This window comes from Hemitrygon akajei, unplaced genomic scaffold, assembly GCF_048418815.1.
Source record: "Hemitrygon akajei unplaced genomic scaffold, sHemAka1.3 Scf000046, whole genome shotgun sequence".
Classification (NCBI taxonomy): Eukaryota; Metazoa; Chordata; class Chondrichthyes; order Myliobatiformes; family Dasyatidae; genus Hemitrygon; species Hemitrygon akajei.
In genome coordinates, this window is record NW_027331932.1 from 1,889,676 (window position 1) to 1,909,693 (window position 20,018).

The following is a 20,018-nucleotide window of genomic DNA, read 5'->3' on the forward strand; positions in this document are numbered from 1 at the left end:
TTCAGGGCAACACAGAGTTGGGGCTGGAGGAATATCGCAGTTGGGAATTTAGCTCAAAAGCACGGGCAGGTAGACAGAGCGTTCCTGTTGTCTCTATTGTTAAAGATATAACTGTAATCATTCAAGAGATGTAGCATGGGATGGGAACACGGGGAGTCCTTGTGGGTCGAGTTCAGAAACTGGAATGATAAAAAGACTCTGATGAGCAGCAAACATCACGTGGACGGGAAAGGACAACTGAAGGTAGAAACGACACTCAGAAAAGGCAATATTATGACTATTGTGTTTTTTTTTGCAATGTCACGCCCGGGTTAAAGGTTTACTGCTGATATTGCAGGGCATTTCATGTAATGGTCTTTCTGTAGAAGCAGTGTCTGCATTACTATAAATCACATAACATTCACACAAACCAGCGTTAGGGTGGGCGAGAGCTCCCAATCTCTCCGATTTGGTGGGACCACAGTCGGATACACCTTAGACACATGAAGCCAGTGAAAGGTGGGTCAATCTCCTCGGAGTCCAGTGGTTATTGTGAGGGGCAAATGAGCCGCTAACACAGACGCCCAGTAAAAGAGGGGTTTATCAATATTCATGTAGATTGGGGAAATCAGGCTGGGGTAGATCGCAAGGGATGACATTTGTAGAATGACAAGGGGACGGAGAAGCCTCAGCGATGGGGTCTCTGTTATTGAGTCCGGCAGTGAGGCTCAGGAGGGAAGGGGGTACAGAGGAGTGCAGTGTTAATAAACGAGTTGTTAGCGGAGTAGACGGGAGATTATTTTGGTGAGAAGGAGATTCCCGGATGGTACGTGACCTCCTGAGTCAGGATCTGGGATAACGTGGATTGAGTCCTCAGTATTTATATTGCAGTGTCAACAGCAAAGTTCATGCTCTATATGGATAACAATTACGTGGGTAGGGCGAGGGATGACGTATTGCAAAGGGAGTTCAGGAGTTAAGCGCTAAGTTAAAGGGCAGGACCTCCAGGTCTGTGAACAGCGGCCATTGTCTCCCAGCCGTCATCGGCAACTCTACTGACACTGGGGATCTCCCATCCATCATCACCAACCTTACTGATTTTGGGGATCTCCCAGCCACCACGTTACGCACCCCATAATACGTCAACAAAATAGAGAGCGTACAGAGGAGATTTGCTAGAATGTTACCTGTACTCAGTGTCCTGACCAGTGAGGACCAGTGGGCCAAGTGTCCTGTCCAATCGGATCGGACGTTTTGCAACGGAATCGTTATTTGATTTATTACCTGAGACTCTCACTGCCTGGAGTTTTATTTTCAGCATCAGTACGGCACGAAGATGTAAAATTAATGTAAATTACAGATATTAACAAATACCGGAAAAATGCGGAGTCAGTTCTCGTGCGTTCAGAGATGCGATTGCGCAGTGGAAGAAGATGACCCATTGCATCTCTTTGTTCTTGATTTTCTCCCCGTTTAGAAAATAGTCCGTACATTCGTTTCTACAACCAATGTGCACGACCATGCATTTTCCAACATTGTATTCCATTTGCCAATGAACATTCTACTAATCTGTCTAAGTTCTTCTGCATCTTGCCTTTTTCCTGAACGCTGCCTGCCCCACAAAGAATCTTCGTATCATCCTGCAGACTTGGACACAATGCCATCTATCCATCATTTAAATAATTTATATTCAGCATAAAAACACCGACCCTTCGGAACATCACCAATCGCTGTCAGCCAGACAGAAAAGGTTCCTTTTTATTACACTCGCTGCCTCCCACCAATCAGACAAAACTCTCACCACGTTGTAAATTTCCTGTAATACCATAGGCTCTCAACTTAGTAAACAGAAATATGTCTGGCACCTTGTCAAAGGCTTTCTGAAAGTCAATTTTATCCATCCGACAGGAAATCTCGTCAAATAATTCTACCTCCCCACCGTCCCTTCACACACTCCCGGGGTCAGACACAGAGTGAATCTCCCTCCACACCATCCCATCACACACTCCCGGGGTCAGACACAGAGTGAAACTCCCTCCACACCGTCCCATCACATACTCCCGGGGTCAGACACAGAGTGAATCTCCTCCCATACCCTCCCATCGCACACCTGCGGTGTCAGACACAGAGTGATGCTCCCTCCACACCGTCCTATCACCCACCCACGATGTCAGAAAGAAAGTGTTGTTCCGTATATCTTGCTCGATCTCAATCATTAATGATAGCAATTTAAATTCACTGAATTTTGTTAACAAATCTGTCCGCCACCATGGCAATTCGTACTGGATTGCAAAATGCAAATCCTACTGAGATTCGGAGTTTTACAAGTTTTTGAGAAGAGAGTGGTTCGTGGGATTAGTTTGGGGATTGATCAAGGTTCCAAGAAGCAGTGCCTTTAATTTGGGGCTGACGCAGTCTGCGGGAACATCGCTTTCAGTGGGATTAGTTTGGGGATTGATCCAGGTTCCAAGAAGCAGTGCCTTTAATTTGGGGCTGACGCAGTCTGCGGGAACATGGCTTTCAGTGGGATTAGTTTGGGGATTGATCCAGGTTCCAAGAAGCAGTGCCTTTAATTTGGGGCTGACGCAGTCTGCGGGAGCATCGCTTTCAGTGGGATTAGTTTGCGGACTGCCGAGGGCTGTGAGGAGAGTTGAGGCATTGGGAGCATTTTTGGGACAGGGAAAGGTCTGCGGAGCGTTCGTGGGGCAGTTGGATTTGCTTGGGGACTGACGCAGGTCTGTGGGGAGAAAATGCGTCAGTGGGAGGACTTTGGGAACGGACACTGTGGGGAGGGAGTGCGGCACTAGGAATAATTTGGGACGCATAGATCAATTGGGCGGAGTGTGAGCAATTTGATTAGTTTGGGGTGGCGTGGCCCTGATGGTAAACAATGGTATCAAATCACTAGAAAGAAGGACTACAGGATCAGAAGGGGTAGAGTCCTTATGCGTCGAGATTCGAAATGGCAAGGGTAAAAAGACACTAATAGCCGTTATATACAGGCGTCCAAACAGCCAGGATATGGACTACAAGTTACAGATGGAAATTGGAAAATAAAAGTTTCAGAAGGTAAATGTCACGATAATCATGGGGGATTTTAATATTAAAGTGGATTGGGAAAGTCAGGAATACACTGGGTCTCAGGAGAGGGATTTTGTAGAATGCTTACGGGATGGCTTTTTGGAGCAGCTTTTCCACCAGGGGATCGGCCGTTTTGGATTGTGTGCTGTGTAATGAACCTGGGGCCATTAGGAAGCTAGAGATAATGGAACCCCTTGGAAATGGAGATCATAATATGATTGAGTTAAGTTTCAATTTTTTACAGGAGAATCTGGTATCAGGTGTATTGTTATTTCAGAGGAACAAGGGAAATTACAGTGGTATGAGAGAGGAACTGCCCCAAGTTGTTTGGAAAAGTAAACTAGATGGAGGGACTGTAGAGCAGAATTGGATGAAATTCTTACAAGAAATAAGGAATGTTGAAAGGGTTGGACAGAGTAGATGTGGAAAGGCTGTTTCCTTTGGTGGTTGAGTCCAAGACAAGAAGCCATAGTCTTAGAATTAGAGGGTACACATTTAAAACAGAGATGAGGAGAATTTCTTTCAGCCAGAGGGTCGTGGATTTATGGAATTCGTTGACACATGCAGCTGTGGAGGCCCGATCATTGAGGGTGTTTAAGGAGGGGGTTGATAGTTATCTAATTATCCCGGGTATCAAGGGATATGGGGAAAAAGCCGGAAATTTGAACTAGACGGGGGAATAGTTTAGCTCATGGTGGAGTGGCAGAGCAGACTCAATGGGCCGAATGGACTACCTCTGCTCCTTTGTCTTGTGAACTTGTGATTCCATCATCTAAATCATTGCTATACAGCATAAACAGAAGCGGTCACAAAACCGACTCCTGGGGCACACCACCAGTCACTGGCAGCCGACCAGAAAAGGATCCTGTTATTCCCACTCACACCCCTCAAAGTGAGACCGACACACCGCTCACTGTGGCACCAAAACACGATTCACCGTGACGCCGACACCCCTTCACCATCTCCCTCAGTGTTACAGATCCGTCAGTGTTTGATCTCCTCCGATCAAAAAGTACCAGTCTTTTGGAAAAATATCAGCATATGAACAAGACCCAGCCCCCATGTCGACTGCAAATCCACGAGTCGAACTCAACCCTTGAATCCAGGACGTCCGAGATTCGCGCCTGGATCTAAGGACCTGTCACAAGAATGTTTCGGCCAACAACAAGAACGTCTCCATCCTCGAAAGCAAACTGTTTGTCCTCGAAATCAACCTCTCCATCCTTGAAAACAAGTTGTTCGTCCTGAAAAGAAACTTCTCGGTCGTAAGCACCGATCTCTCTGTTCAACATGAAACGCAAATGGATTCCGAGGCAAATTCAATCACCTCGAAATGAAGTACAGAACTCTCAAATAAATCAAGACTGAAATCTGCCAAATTCTGACTAGCAGAAATGGTGAGGTAACATCCCTACTTCCCCCTTCTCCTAATCACAAGGCAGAGAGAGACGGGTGGCTGCAGTTTGTGGCTGATCTCGGGAATGAGCGAGGAGACGTGGCGTTACACGGGCAGTGCGTCAAGGGAAGGTGCGGCGGGAGAGACACCTAGCGTCTGGACCCGGGACTGCGTTATTGCGGCGTCACAAGGGGAGCTTCACTCTGCGTTCATAGCACGAGCGAAGAAGCTCCAGTCCCCAAAAGGAGTGACGTAACGGTTACGCCACAGGGGGAGCTTCCTGCCGTGACTGACCCCGGGAGTGTGTGATGCGACGGTGTGGAGTGAGTTTCCTCTAAGTCTGCCATACTTGCATGTTCCTGCCCGATGGCCTCATATTGCAACTTACTCCAGTTAAACGTTCCCTTAACTTATCTGTTCCTATCCCTCTTCAATGCTATGGAAAAGGAGAGAGAATTGTGATGATGATCTCCAAAATCCTGGAACTTTGTGAGACCTAACCCTTAGCCAGGTTAACTTCCCAATACCAGATCAAGTACAGCTTTTTCTCTTGTTGGGTTGTCGACATGTTGTGTCAAGAAACCTTCCTGAACTGACAGAACAAACTCCAACCCAATCTAGAGAGATGCCAATTATAGTTGAGAAATTAAAGACTCCCAGCACAGCAACCCTGTTATTATTACTCCTTTCCAGAATCAGTCTTCCTATCTGCTGTTCGATGTCCATGTTCCTTCCGGATGGTCTACGTCCTGTAGATTCATATTCAGATTCAGTTTATGTGTAGAGATATTGATCGGTTCCTATTCCTAACTTCCACCCACAGAGTCTCCGTAGGCATTCCCTCCATAACTTCCCCCTTTTCTGCAGCCGTGTCACTATCTATGATCGACAGAGACACATTTATTGACTTACCCCGTCCTTTCTGAAGCATCTGTGCCTGGCACATGTAGTAGCCATTCCTGCCCCTCAGCCATCCAAACCTTTGTAATGGCCACAACATCATGGCCCCTTCTGGCTCTCCTAATTTCCTTCCTAAGTTCCTTCCTGCTAATCTTATAATCTTCCTGATCTCTACCATTACTTGTTAGGATAAGTTGTAGCGCGGAGAAGCAGAGGGATCTGGGGATACATGTCCACTGATCCCCGAAAGTTGCCTCACAGGGAGAGAGCTTATGGAGGAGATTAACGCAATAGAAAGGAAGGACGTTTGCCTGGAGGATGTGGAATCGATATGAATAGAGCATAACAGTATGGGGCAGACACTCAGGGGCAGAAAACGCTGGTGGGAGTTGTTTACAGGTTACCTGACAGTAGTAGTGAGGTTGAGGATGGCATTAAACAGGAAATTAGAAATGCGTTCAACAAAGGAACAGTAGTTATAATGGGTGACTTCAATCTACATATAGATTGAGTGAACCAAATTGGCAAGGGTGTTGAGGAAGAGGATTTTGGAATGTACACGGGATGGTTTTCTGAACCAACATGTCGAGGAAGCAAAAACCAGAGAGCAGGCCATTCCAGATTGGGTATTCAGCAATGAGGAAGGGTTAGTTAGCAATCTTGTCGTGCGAGGCCCCTTGGGTAAGAGTGATCATAATATGGTGGAATTCTTCATTAAGATGGAGAGTGGCATAGTTAATTCAGAAACAAAGCTTCTGAACTTAAAGACGGGTAACTTTGAAGGTATCAGACGTGAATTAGCCAAGATTGACTGGCAAATGATACTTAAACGGTTGACTGTGGATATGCAATGGCAAGCATTTAAAGATCGCACGGGTAAACTAAAACAAGTGCTCATCCCAGTTTGGCAAAAGAATAAACCAGGAAAGGTAGTGCACCCGTGGCTGACAAGAAAAAATAGGGATAGTATCAGGTCCAATGAGGAAACATATAAATTAGAAAAGAAAAGCGGCACACCTGAGGACTGGGAGAAATTCAGAGCCTAGCAGATGAGGACAAAGGACTTAATAAGGAAAGGGGAAAAAAGATTATGAGAGAAAGCTGGCAGGGAACATAAAAACTGACTGTATAAGCTTTTATAGATATGTGAAAAGAAAGATTGGTTAAGACAAATGTAGGTCCCTTACAGTCAGAAACAGGTGAATTAATCATGGGGAACAAGGACATGGCAGACCAATTGATTAACTACTTTGGTTCTGTCTTCACTAAGGAGGTCGCAAATAATCTTCCGGAAATAGTAAGGGACCGAGGGTCCATTCAGATGGAGGAACTGAGGGAAATACATGATGGTAGGGAAGTGGTGTTAGGTAAATTGAAGGGATTAAAGGCAGATAAATCCCCAGGGCCAGATGGCCTGCATCCCAGAGTGCTTACGGAAGTAGCCCAAGAAATAATGGATGCATTCGTGATAATTTTTCAAGACTCCTTAGATTCTGGATTAGTTCCTGAGGATTGTAGGGTGGCTAATGTAACACCACTTTTTTAAAATAAGGAGGGAAAGAGAAATCGGGGAATTATAGACCGGTTAGCCTGACAGCGGTGGTGGGGAAAATGCTATAGTCGGTTATCAAAGATGGGATAACAGCACATTTGGAAAGAGGTGAATCCATCGGACAAAGTCAGCACGGATTTGTGAAAGGAAAATAATGTCTGACGTATCTTATAGAATTTTTTGAGGATGTAACTAGTAGAGTGGATAGGGAAGAACTAGTGGATGTGGTATATTTGGATTTTCAAAAGGCTTCTGACAAGGTCCCACACAGGAGGTTAGTTTGTAACCTTAACTCACATGGTATTGGGGGTATGGTATTGATGTGGATAGAGAATTGGTTGGCAGACAGGAAGCAAAGAGTGGGAGTAAACGGGACCTTTTCAGAATTGCAGTCAGTGACTAGTGGGGTACTGCAAGGCTCAGTGCTGGAACCCCAGTTGTTTACAATATATATTAATGATTTAGACGAGGGAATTAAATGCAGCATCTCCAAGTTTGCAGATGACACGAAGCTGGGCGGCAGTGTTAGCTGCGAGGAGGATGCTAAGAGGATGCAGGGTGACTTGGATAGGTTGGGTGAGTGGGCAAATTTATGGCAGATGCAATTTAATGTGGATAAATGTGAGGTTATCCTCCTTGGTTGCAAGAACAGGAAAACAGATTATTATCTGAATGGTGGCCGATCAGGAAAAGAAGAGGTCAAAGAGACCTGGTTGTCATTGTACACCAGTCATTGAAGAAGGGCATGCAGATACAGCAGACGGTGAAAAAGGTAAATGGTATGATGGCATTCATAGCAAAAGGATTGGAGTACAGGAGCAGGGAGGTTCTACTGCAGTTGTACAAGGCCGGGGTGAGACTGCACCTAGAGTATTGTGTGCAGTTTTGGTCCCCTAATCTGAAGGAAGACATTATTGCCATAGAGCGAGCACAAAGAAGGTTCACAAGATTGATTCCTGGGATGGCAGGACTTTCATATGAAGAAAGACTGGATCGACTAGGCGTATACTCATTGGAATTTAGAAGATTGAGGGGAGATATTGAAACGTATAAAATTCTAAAGGGATTGGACAGGGTAGATGCAGGAAGATGGTTTCCGATGTTGGGGAAGTCCAGAATGCGGGGTCACAGTTTCAGGATAAAGAGGAAGCCTTTCACGACCGAGATGAGGAAAAACTTCTTCACACAGAGAGTGGTGAATCTGTGGAATTCTCTGCCACAGGAAACAATTGAGGCCGGTTCATTGGCTATATTTAACAGGAAGTTAGATATGGCCCTTGTGGCTGAAGGGATCGGGGGTATGGAGACAAAGCAGGTACAGGGTTCTGAGTTGGATGATCTGCCATGATGATACTGAATGGCGGTGCAGGTTCGAAGGGCCGAATGGCCGACCCCTGCATCTATTTTCTATGTTTCGATGTTTCCTCCTCCTGCGGTCCAGAATGAGGTCCTTGGTCTTGCTGACTCTTAGTGAGCGGCACCACTCAGTCAGACTTTCAATCTCCTTCCCAGATGCTAATTCCTTACCACCCCGGATATAAAAAGCTTAATCAGATCAATATTCATTTTGGGACCAATCAATAAAAAAAAGGCACGTGACTTCGCGCAAAGACATTAGATTGGTTTACGTTAAATCAATTCTGCAAGATCTCCGTGGCCCGTTGGCCGCTCGGCCCCACAAATCCGCTGCTCCTGACAGTAGCCTGATTTAAATTTTGCTTCTCACATTTGCACTCTTATCCCGTATTCAGCACGCCCAGCTCCATGCAACTGTTCACCCCACGTTTATCGATCATCTGGCCCTTGGGTGTAATCGAAAACTTTGCTTGCATTGGCCGTTGTGAGAAATTATAAACACCGACAATCACCCAGAATGTGTACAGATGGAGCCATCTGAAATAAATCATTTTGAAAACCGATCAAGCACTGGCTGTAAAGCTTTCGCTTTGAAATGCTTAACCCTCTCTGCAGACACTGTTTTTCATCATACCCTACCAGATGGAGAATATCAACCGTGTGAACAGGAAACCGTAGGAACAGAAACATCTCTACCGCCGGATGAGCTTTAAAACTGAGTTGATAAGTGGTTGATCACTGAGACAAAGCACAGAAATGGGTTGCTTGGAAATAAAGATATCAAATGGATATCAGCAGCTGAGTTATTCTGATCTCAATTCCCCGGGAATATTGCGACATTGTTGACGTTTTCAACTCGCCCCGCTCACTGGCCCCTCACGATCCCTCTCGGGTAAATTTTGCAACCGTGGCAATACACAAAATCCGGCAGGAATTCAGTGGGTCAGGGAGGATCCATGTATGGAACTGAACAGTGGATGTGTGAATCTGATAGCTTTCATGATGAGTGGAAATGAAGGGAGGCAGGAGGACAGATGATTGATTGATTAGTCAGGAGCTGGTTGTTGTTCCGTGAAATAGAAGCTCAGGGACTGTGTGTGTGAACAACTGCGTGTCCGAGCACATTTCCCAGAACAGGGAGCGTCTTTCCAACTGAAATCATGTCTAATCGGATCCACAAAACATTTACATTCAGATGTGAACTGAGTCGCTTTAATATTGTAACTAATCATTCCTGTTGTGGGAGCGTTCATTTGTACCTTTAAGATGGGATGAGGGGTTCTTGAAAGTGAGACCATTGGTTGTTGGAGATTTTCAATGACGGGGTAAGTGAATTAATTCCCTTTGGTTCAAGAGCCCGATGTTTGAGGGGTAATAACTATTGCTGGATGTGGTTGTGTGTGTCCTGAGGCTTCCATCCCTTCCTCCTGATGGACAGCAAGAAGACAGCACAGGCTGTATAGCGGGTCTCTGATGATGGATGATGCTTTACTGCGACTACGTTTCCTGTAGATCTGCTCGATGGTGAGGAGGATTTTATTCATGACGGATGGGGCCGTATCCACTACTGTCTAAGTGACATTCAATTCAAGGGCAATGGTGTTTTCATACCAGGTTGTGATGAAGCCAGACAATGAGCTCTCCACTACACATCTATAAAAGTTTGTCAAAATGTTGGAGGTCATGCCAAATCTTCGCAAACTACTAAGGAAACAGCGGCACTGGTGTGTTTCCTAGGGAACTGCACTCAAATGCTGGGCCCAGGAGAGGTCTTTAAAATAATAACGCTCAGGAACTCCACCTCTGATCCTCCGATGAGGATTGGCTCACGGACCTCTGATTGTCCTACTCCTGAATTTGTCATCATCTCCTTGGTCAATCTCCTTCCCGTATGCGGATTCGTCACCACTTCGGATATAATAAGCTTCATTAGTTCAATGTGAAGTCTCTGTTTATGCAACGAACAGTTGGCATGTGCCTTCGCGCGCAGTCATTTGATTGGGTTACTTTAAGTCAATGGTCGCAGATTTCCTTGTCTATATACTAATGCGCGTAGGCCACTCGGGCCCTCAAACCCGCTGCTCCTGACACTAAACTGAATTAAACTTTGCAGGCGTTGGCTATTCCCCAAGAACATTCTGAATTGCTGATTTTTTCAAGTCGTGTCTTTCAACACGCCGCTATCATTGCCCCACACATGCCCACTCGGGGATACTTCGTAACCATGGCAATACACAAAATCCTGCAAGAGTTCAATAGGACAGGCAGCATCCATGCATGGAAGCGAACAGTCGATGTTTGAGTCCGATAGCTTTCATGGTGAAGGGCGAAGCGGCACGATGATTCATTGATTTGTTAGGTGCGGGTTGTTGTTCTGTGAGACTCGGAGCTCAGGGGCTGTGCGTGAGCAGCTGCGTGTCCGAGCACGTTTCTGAGAACAGGGAGCGGCTTTCCAACTGAAATCATGTCTAATCTGTTCACAAAATATTTACATCCAGATGTGAACTAAAGTACTTTAATATTGTATTTAGGCATTTCTGCTACACAGACGATCAATTCATCCCCCAACGTAATTTTTTTTAAATACCGTGTGTTTAATTTATATTAACTCCAATCATCTGCAGTTTCCTCAATCAAATGTTCTTCACGATCCCTTTCTAGTAAATCAGCCCGTTGCTTCGAAACGATAACATTCCTTAATATATAAAGCAAACAGCATCACCTAGATTGTGGATCCTGCACGTTTCCCAGTTACAATTACCACTTACATTTTAAATACTGTCGATGTAAGGGTGGGGTGAGGAATAGGCTACGTTTTATGGTGAGGGGAGAGAGAAGATGAGGGTGAGTGTGTGGGGGGGGGAGGTGATGTGAGAGTGAGTGTGAGGGAAAGGGAAAGAGCAATTGTGAGCGTGAGTTTGAGGGTCAGGTTTAATTTGAGATTCATAGTTAGGGGAGAGAGGGAGAGGGCGACGGTAAGTGTAACGGGAGGGTGAGAGAGTGAGTGGAAGTGTGAAGGTGGGGACGAACGTGAGGGGGAAAGGAGGGATGAGGGGAGAGTTGACGGGATGGGTGTGTGGGAAGTTGATGATGCGTTCGACGGTTGTGTTTATGGTGAGAGGGAGAGTGGGGGAGAGAGTGCGAGTGAGGGTGAGACGGTGGGCGCGTGGGTGTGGGCTATGACCGCTCTGGGGGCAGGGCCTAGTTGAGAATGGGAGGTTCAGAGTGTTGAAGATCGGGAAGAAAAGGTGGGGAGTGAGTTGGAGGATGTGCGGGAGGAGGAGGGAGAGGGCATGGGGTTGGAGGAGGAAGTTGGAGGTTGAGAGTGGGTGAGCTAGAGTGGTAGAGAAATGTTGCTGGGAAGGTTGGGGAATGATGAGAGAAATTGGGAGTGGGTGACATGGAGTGTGACGTAGAGAAAGCGGGACGGTGAGTGTGGCAAAAAGCTTTTTCATCTAATATTGACGCCTCCATCAAGGAATCATGGACCTGTATTTCCATATTTCTTTGTCTACCACACTCATCAGTGGATTAACATTCATTATAAACGGTCTATGCTGATTGGTAATACCTGCGTGCTTCTAAAACATGTTTGAAGATTCCTTTTAAGTAAATCAGCCGATTGCATCTCAGAAACAGCATTCGTTAACATTTGAACACAACAACATTATCTAGTTTATGGAGCCTGCTAGTTTCCCAGTTACAATTGCCACTTACATTTTAAATGCATTAGATTCAAGGGTGAGTGGTAGTGTCAGGGGAGTGACGGAGTGAAGGTGAAGATTAGGCTACGGTTTATTGTGAGTGGAGAGAGAAAGCTGGTGAGTTTGGGTGATGGGGGAAGTGAGTGTGAGAGAGAGTGTGAGGGAGAGGATGAGAGTAAATGTGTGCATGGGTTTGAGAGTGCTTTTTAAGGTGAGAGAGGGAAAGGGCGTGTAAAGGGAGCGTGAGCGGGGAGAGGAATAGTTAATGTGTGGACGAGCATGAGGGAAAAATGGGGGATGAGGGGAACGTTGACGGAAAGGTTATGTTTATGGTGACAGGGAGAGTTTGGGAAAGAGGGCGTATGAGGGTGAGTTTGGGTGCAGCGTGGGGAAGAGTGTGACGAGTCAGAGGGCAGCCGACGCTTTGGGAATGTGAGGGTGAGGGGCAGGATGCGAGGGTAGTAGAGCGGGATGGAGAGGTGAAAAAATAGTTGGTGGGCCAGTGTCGGAGGGAGGAGGAGAGTATGTGTGTGGGATGGAGGTGGACCAGTGGGAAGTTGAGACTGGGTGACCTGGAATGGTAGAGAGAGGGAGCGGGAGAGTTGGGGAAGGATGAGGGGGAGCAGAATAGGGTTGGGATTGAGTGTGACGTGTAAAGTGTAGTGAGAGGGGGTGTAAGAGCATGAGGAATAGGGGAGAGTGTGAGAGAGAGGGGCAAAGGCGAAGACAAGGAGACAAAGGAGAGAGAGGGGGCAGAGGTAACGAGCGGTTGAGAGTGGGAGAGAGAGTGCGGGGGAGAGGGAGCGGGGACAGAAAACAGGAGAGGTGGAAAAGTGGGGTAAGAGGTGGAGAGAGGAAAAATAAGAAGTCAGTGGAACGAGGGGAGAGATGGAGGGGAGGGAGTGGAAAATGGTGGTGAAATTTCGAAAGAGGATAGGGATAGAGATGGACAGGGGGAGAGAATTTGGGTGGGACAGTGGAGAGTGATTGGGAGGAAATTGAGGGAGAAGGAGGAGGGAAAGCGGTGGATTGAATGGGGCAAGGTGGGTCGAGCGGGAGAAGGGATGTGAAAGAAAGGGAAAGGAGTAGGAAGGGAGATAGGAATGGCGAGTGTAGGTGGTGCAAGGGGTAGGGACGGTTTAAAGGGGTGTCGTTACAGATCAAGAGAACAAACACGGTAGTCCTTAGTCAAGACAGAATGGATAACTCGCCTGGTGATGAGTTCTGTGTGAAACTGAGTAATGACAAAGGTTATGTTGAAACAAAAGTAATGTTAAAGGGAGCGATGGAGCATGGTAAGTGCATTACAGACCACCCAGCAGTCCGAGGAATTTAGAGGAGCAACTTCCGAGACAGAACGCAGAATATTGCAGGAAACACAAGGTTTTCAAAACAGGAAATTTGGATTTTTCGTGTTTGGACTGGTACTGTTCCATGTTCTGGCTGGTCCCGAACAGTAAAAGGATTAGGTGGAACAGAGTGTCAAATATGTTCTGTATCGTTTTCATAACCAGTGCATACAGGTCTCTCCCCACCAGGCTCGACAATCTGCAGGATGAAAAACAAGATCTGTCAAAGGGTGGATGGACCCTCTCGTATGGTCAACGTCCATCTAGCAAACACGTGCCGTGAAGGGCCGAAGGGCATCCCTCGCATCGAAACTTGGTCTGGTCATTCACTGCAACAGAAGTTCCCCCGGCCGTCGTGGACCCCACCATACCGCTGGATCCGGAAGCGGATGTCGAGAGGGTGCGTCTGGAGCTGTGCAAACCCCTGCTCACCTAAAATCCATTCACGCACACACTGTTACTTTCTGAGGAGTTTGGTATCATCAAATCCCACTAACTGACTGAGAGGACCCATCATCAAGAAAGAGAGAGAGCGCGCATACAAGTCTCAAATGACAGACTCTTAGATACTTGATCAGCTTTCAGGGAACGAGAGAAGTGCAGGTGAAAGAGGTTTGTGTAGTGGAACGTTTTTGCATCTGGTAATCGGATGGCCATTAGTTTCAAAGTAAATATGCAAAGGCATTGGGCTGGGCCGCGTGTTGAGATTCTGAAGAGGGGAAAGACCAACCTGGATGCTGTCAGAAAGGAGCTGGCACAGAGCTGTCCGTGGCAAGCGGGAAGCTTTCAAAAGTGAAATTTTGAGAGAACAAAGCTTGTGCAATAGATAGCTCTAACAGATATAGGCAACCTAGGATTCAAGAGATATCGAGGCCTGGTTTAAGAACAAAGGAGGAGGCGCAATGAGGAGCTTATGAAGTGTAAGAAACGCTGTAAAACACCACATAAAGAAAGCAAAAGGGTAAAAACAGGCATGAAACTTGCCTTAGCTGACAGGGTGAAGAAACGTCCTGAGGGATGCTACAGGTATGTTAAGAGCAAGAGGATTGCAGGACACAAAATTGGCCCTCTGATAGATCAGAATAGGAGGATAGCTGATCCATGTGTGGATCCAGAAGCGATTATATTTTTTGTTGATCTGTATTTACGCATGCGACCGAGACAGGATCTATAGAGGTAAGTGAAAAGGGCCGTAACTTCATTGACTCTATACAGATGAGAAAGGACGGATTGTTTGCAGTACTGTGGAAAATTAAGGTGGATAAATCCCTAGGATCTGACACGGTATTCTGTCGGATCCTGTGGTAGATAGTTGCTGAAATTGCCGGAGTTCTATCAGCGACTTTAAAGTCATCAATAGACCAGAGGACGGGAGGGATGCCAATATGGTTCCACTGTTTAAGCAAGGCTCTAAAAATAATCCATGAAGATGTAGTCCTGGGAGCGTGACATTGGTACTGGGAAAGGTTTTGGAAATGATTTGAAGTGACGGGGTGTATTGTATTGGGATAGAGATAGTCAGATTAAGGATAGTCAGCATGGCTTCGTAAGTGTTAAGTCCTGTCAAGGAAGTTGCTAGGAATGTGGCAGTTTAAATGTATCGACCGAAGGGCCTGTTTCCACGCTTTTCTATTCTGAGACACTGTGACTCCTTGATCATTGATCCCTAAAATGGATTAAAGTTTGATTACATTAAAATCCGAAATAAATACTAGAAGCTGAATTATTTAACAAGAATATTCTTAAAGCCTAGATATGTTTTCAGGCCGTTTCAACTGCCCCTCCCACTGCCCCACACGATCCCTCTCGAGGATCTTTCGTAACCATGCTAACATACAAAATGCTGGAGGAACTCAGCAGGTCCGGTAAATTTTCTGAAACGAACAAGAAGTCGAGGATCCCTGCCAAGACACTTCAGTGAAACTGAAACGGAACGCGGGTTGATTTGAAATGTGCGTGTCCTGGCGCATTCTTCAGACTAGGGAGCGCCCTTCTGCGAAAACCAGATCGAACCGGTTCAACAATTCACTCTCATTCGTATGCGAACAAAATGGCTTTAATATCGTATTTAACCATTTCTGCTGTAGGAAAGAGCGGTGGAACATTTAACTTCATTTGAAGACAACCTGCTGCGAGTGTCCAGCATTTTAATTTTACCTCAGACTCGCATCGTCTGCAGTTACTTGTAAAATAGCTCTCACGATACCTTGAAATACATTTAATATAGCTCTCACGATACGTTTAAATAAATCCGTTCATGGTAGTTTTGACTGCGACATTCCTTAATATAAAGGATATTACTTAGGGTAGGTAAACTGAAAATTTCCGTATTCCAGATGCCAATACCCTTTTAAATACTGCCGAGTGGGGGGGGGGGGTTGACTGAGGTAGAGAGGGGGAAGCTGAGGATGATGGCAAGTGTGTAGAGAGCGGGAGTGACGAGAGGAAGGGAAAGCCGAAGCGAAGAGAGACAGAAGGGGTGAGAGGAGGAGATCTGTGATGCAGGGGGAAGGGAATGTAGAGATGTGAGGGACAGCGCGGATGGCAGGCTGAGTGAATGCGGTGGCGAGCAGAGAGGGTTGACTGAGATGGGCGCTGACGAAGAAGGGATGGGGAGATATGTAGCGACCACTAGGAAGGGCGGATAAACAAGAATTGCGTCGACGAGAGAGCAGTGACGAATACGGGTTTGAAATAGATGGAGTGAAGGTGTGTGGTGCTGATGGTAAGCTGAGCATGAGGTAGATGTGAGAAAGGAGGTTAGGATGATGGGTAGAGAGGGTGATATTTAAGGGTGAGGGTGAGCGATGGAGAAGGGAGAAGGGGAGCGGCGGTGAGGAGGTATGGATGTGGGAGAGAGGCGCTGTGTCTGGTCAGAATTATTGGAGAAACTACTTATTCATCAACAGTGACAAAGATGTTAGTCTGAGCTGATTACAAGGCACCGTTCAAATTAAAGTCGAGTTTACAATTCCGGGTTCCTGTATCCCAACCGGGAGTTTTACCGCCCACGGTTCCCGGACTCCAATTCCACATGGGGTATTTTACCACGGAGAGTTCCCCATCTCGCAATCCCATAGTTTAATTGCACACGAATCTCAGACTCTGTTTCCCTGTCTCCATAATCCACACCGGGCGTTTTGCCGCTGATGATCCCCAAACTCCATATCCCATGTCGAGAGTTTTACCTTTCCTGGTTCCCGGTCTCCGTTCATTTGTTGAGTCCCACTGGCCTGGCATCTATACTCCTCTCAGCCAAGTACTTATCCAAGTTTCAACAAAAGGTGTTCTTAAGGCCGCAGACAAAGTCGGGAACAGAAAGTTTATGCATAGTGCAACTATTGTTCTATTCTGCCTATATTCCAATGCAGGGAGTACTGAAGGACAGATATGCAATGCATAGAAATCTGATATTATAGACATTAGTGAGACTTGATGCAGGATGAGCCGGGCTGGCAGCTTAATGTAATGGGATTTCGTTGTTTTAGACCTGAAATAGCGGCAGTGGTATAAAGAGGACAGGCGTTACTACTCACGGCAGGGAGACCTTATGGCTGGAACTGACTAATAAAATCTGTATGACCACGTTAAAGGGAGTATATTATAAACCAACCAAATGACCGTAGGATTCAGTGGGATAAAAATGTAGAGCGATCACAGAGAACTGCAAGAAACGTAATCTGATATAGCCTGTGATTTTAACTTTCCACACATGGTCTGATTATCCCACTCTTTCCTAGAAGTGACAAAGACGGAGAATATTTTCGAAACTGGGAGGAAATCAGGGATGCAATTTAACCCAGGGTATTGGACGCTTGTGCGCCTGGCATCAGTAGTAGGAAATCTATTGCAAGGACTGGGTTTGAGAATATTTAAATCAACAGCACTGATTAGGGATAGTCAGCAGGGCTTTAAGTGATCTCGGCAATGTTCAAGTTTGGCATGGAATCTACAAGGACAGTTGATGAAGGAAAGCCAGTGCATTTTGTTTACATTGACTATGGCAACGCATTTAACAAGGTCCCGTATGGGAGGTTGGTCGGGAGAATTCATTCGCTTGCTATTCAAGGTGACGTTGTAAATTGGATTAGACATTGGCGTTGTGGGAGAAGGCACTGAGTGGTAGCTGATGGTTGTCTCTCTGATTGGAGGACTCAGAGCCGCGGGATCATAATGCGGTTACTGAATCAGCATATTTGCGGATGACTCAAAGTTTAGGGATGCAGTTGACAGTGAGGAAGACTATCAGAGCTTGCAGGGGGATCCGGAGCAGCTGGACAATCGACTGAAAATGAAAGAAGAAACCGAATACAGACAAGTGAGAAGAGTTGCGCTACGGTACGGCCGACCAACTTAGGTCTTACACGGTAAAAGATCGGGCCGTAAGGAATACGGTAGAACAAACGGATCTGGGAATACAGATCCATATTTCATAGAAAGCAGCATCACGGATACATTGGCTATTAAAGAAAACTTTTGGCACGCATGGCTTCAACAGTCTGTACTTAAGATACAGGGGATTGGATTTTACGTGTATTTTATAGAAACATTGGTGTGGTCCTATGTGGAATATTATGTGCAATTTTGATTAGCTACGTACAGTAAATAACCTTGAAAGAATACAAGGAAAATTTACTAAGAATTTGTCTGGTATGGAGGACCTGAGTTATGAGGAAATGAATGAATATGATTGATTGATTGATTGATATGTATGGTTGATATGGAATGTAGAACATTGAGATCAGATGAGGGGTACAGATAAGAGAAAAAAACATATAAACAGGCATTTTCAATTGAGTTTCGGTGGACTTTAAACCAGAGGTCATTGAGCAAGGGTGGAACGCAAAAAAAAACTGAAGGGAAACATGAGGGAAAACTTCTTCACTAAGAGGGCTTTGAGGGTGTGGAACTTGTTGCCGGCGCAAGTGGTGCATGCGAGCTCGATTTTAACTTTTACGTGATATTCTGGATGATACGGGGTGTGGAGGGTGATGGCCCCGGTGCAGATCATGGGAGTAGGCAGTTGAAATGACTCGGCCGATGTTGCTACGTTGTATTATTTCTATGACTCTATAACTCCTGATTGTTGAGTGAAACTTGGAACACAGTGTAGGTGAGTAAGCAGCTGCCTGCCCCGTCCATTCCTCAGTGCAGATAGCGTCCTTTCTGCTGAAATCAAATCGAACCGGTTTCGACAATGCACTCTCATTCAAGTGTGAACAAAGAGTTTTTAATATTGCATTTATCTAATTCTGTTTCGGGGAAAAGCAATAGAACATTTCACCTTAAAAATAAAATAGATAGATAGATAGATAGATAGATAGATAGATAGATAGATAGATAGATAGATAGATAGATAGATAGATAGATAGATAGATAGATAGATAGATAGATAGATACTTTATTCATCCCCATGGGGAAATTCCAACTTTTTTTTTACTCAGGGTCAGAGCCTTCTTGTTATTTCTTTTTTACCTCAGAGTCGCATCATTTGAAGGAGTTTATTTTAGTAAGGCGTCCTTTAAGTAAATCAGTCTTGGCAACCCCAGCGGCGACATTCCTTAAAATAACAAAACATTATCTCGGGACTTGAAATTACAACGTTCACAGTCACATTATTCTGATGTGAGGATGAGGGTGAGAGGAAGAGTGACCGTGAGGGTGAGGGGTGAAAGGAATCAGTAGGAGAATGAATGTGGGAGTAAGGGGAGAAGAAAGTGTGGGTACTGCAGGATTGTTTACAAAAGGCTCAAACAAATTATAGGCCGGAGTGGGGAAGTTTTTGGAATGACCGGACGTAGGAATATTTTAGCAGGCAGACTGATTATGGAGAGTCAACGGTGTCTTTTCTACACAATCGTAAAGGTTTTCGAGGAGGTTATGCGGAACCTCAGTCGGAGTATTGATAATGATACTGTCTACAAGAATGTTAGATGAGAGCGATGGAGGGGATTGGGGAGTGTGAAGAGAAGAGAGTGAGGAGTAGGGACGGTGCATGCAGAGAGATAGAGCGTGGAGACAGCGGTTTAGAAATGGAGGTGGGGTCCGAAAGAAGAGTGCGCGGGCCTAGAACATGGGCGGGAGCGAGAGGTAAGAAAAGAGCGTGGCCAAAGCGGCAGGGAGTGGCAGATTGATGGGAGATGCATGACTCAAATTTGATGACGGCTTTTCACATCTCTGTCTCTCTCGTTCCCTTCTCTTTCCCCACTCCCTTCTCCAATCTCTGAACTCTCTCCCCTCTCCAGCATCCATATCCCCCCTGCAACGGGCGGTGATGATCCACGCTAACCAGCCAGCACAGGCGGAGCTCGATTACATCTGCCCAGAAAGCCAGCCACAACTCTGGCTTTTAATGCGCCGTAGTCACGACACCTTCGCCGGTCCACAGTCTGAATGGGTCAGTGCTTCATTCCATTCCTCGTGGCGTTTTCAATCCACGCAACACTTTCTCGCTGGTAACCATTTTAAATTGAGATATAAATCCCTTCCTGATACTCATTTTTAATTAGCACACAACTCTCTTCCGGGTAATCATTTTCAAGTAGTGCAGCAACCCCGCGCCTCCCCCCACCCACCCCCCCCCCCCCAAGTCGGCCGTTGTATTGTCGGTAAGCATCTTGAGTCAGTGCGTTCCTACCTCCCAAAGGCAATTCTAACAGCGATTCCAACTGAAGTTCGTGCATCACTCGTCCCTTTGCGTG

At 45.9% G+C, this 20,018-nt stretch overlaps 1 protein-coding gene across 1 annotated transcript in view; it reads left to right on the top strand.

The window, feature by feature from the left end:
• Nucleotides 1-13,166: 13,166 nt before the first annotated feature.
• Nucleotides 13,167-20,018, top strand: part of LOC140720725 (NACHT, LRR and PYD domains-containing protein 12-like) — a 34,993-nt gene continuing 28,141 nt past the window's right edge. The window contains exon 1 of the mRNA XM_073035556.1: nt 13,167-13,263. Within this exon, the coding sequence (XP_072891657.1) occupies nt 13,167-13,263 (97 nt within the window). The remainder of the gene's footprint in view (nt 13,264-20,018) is intronic.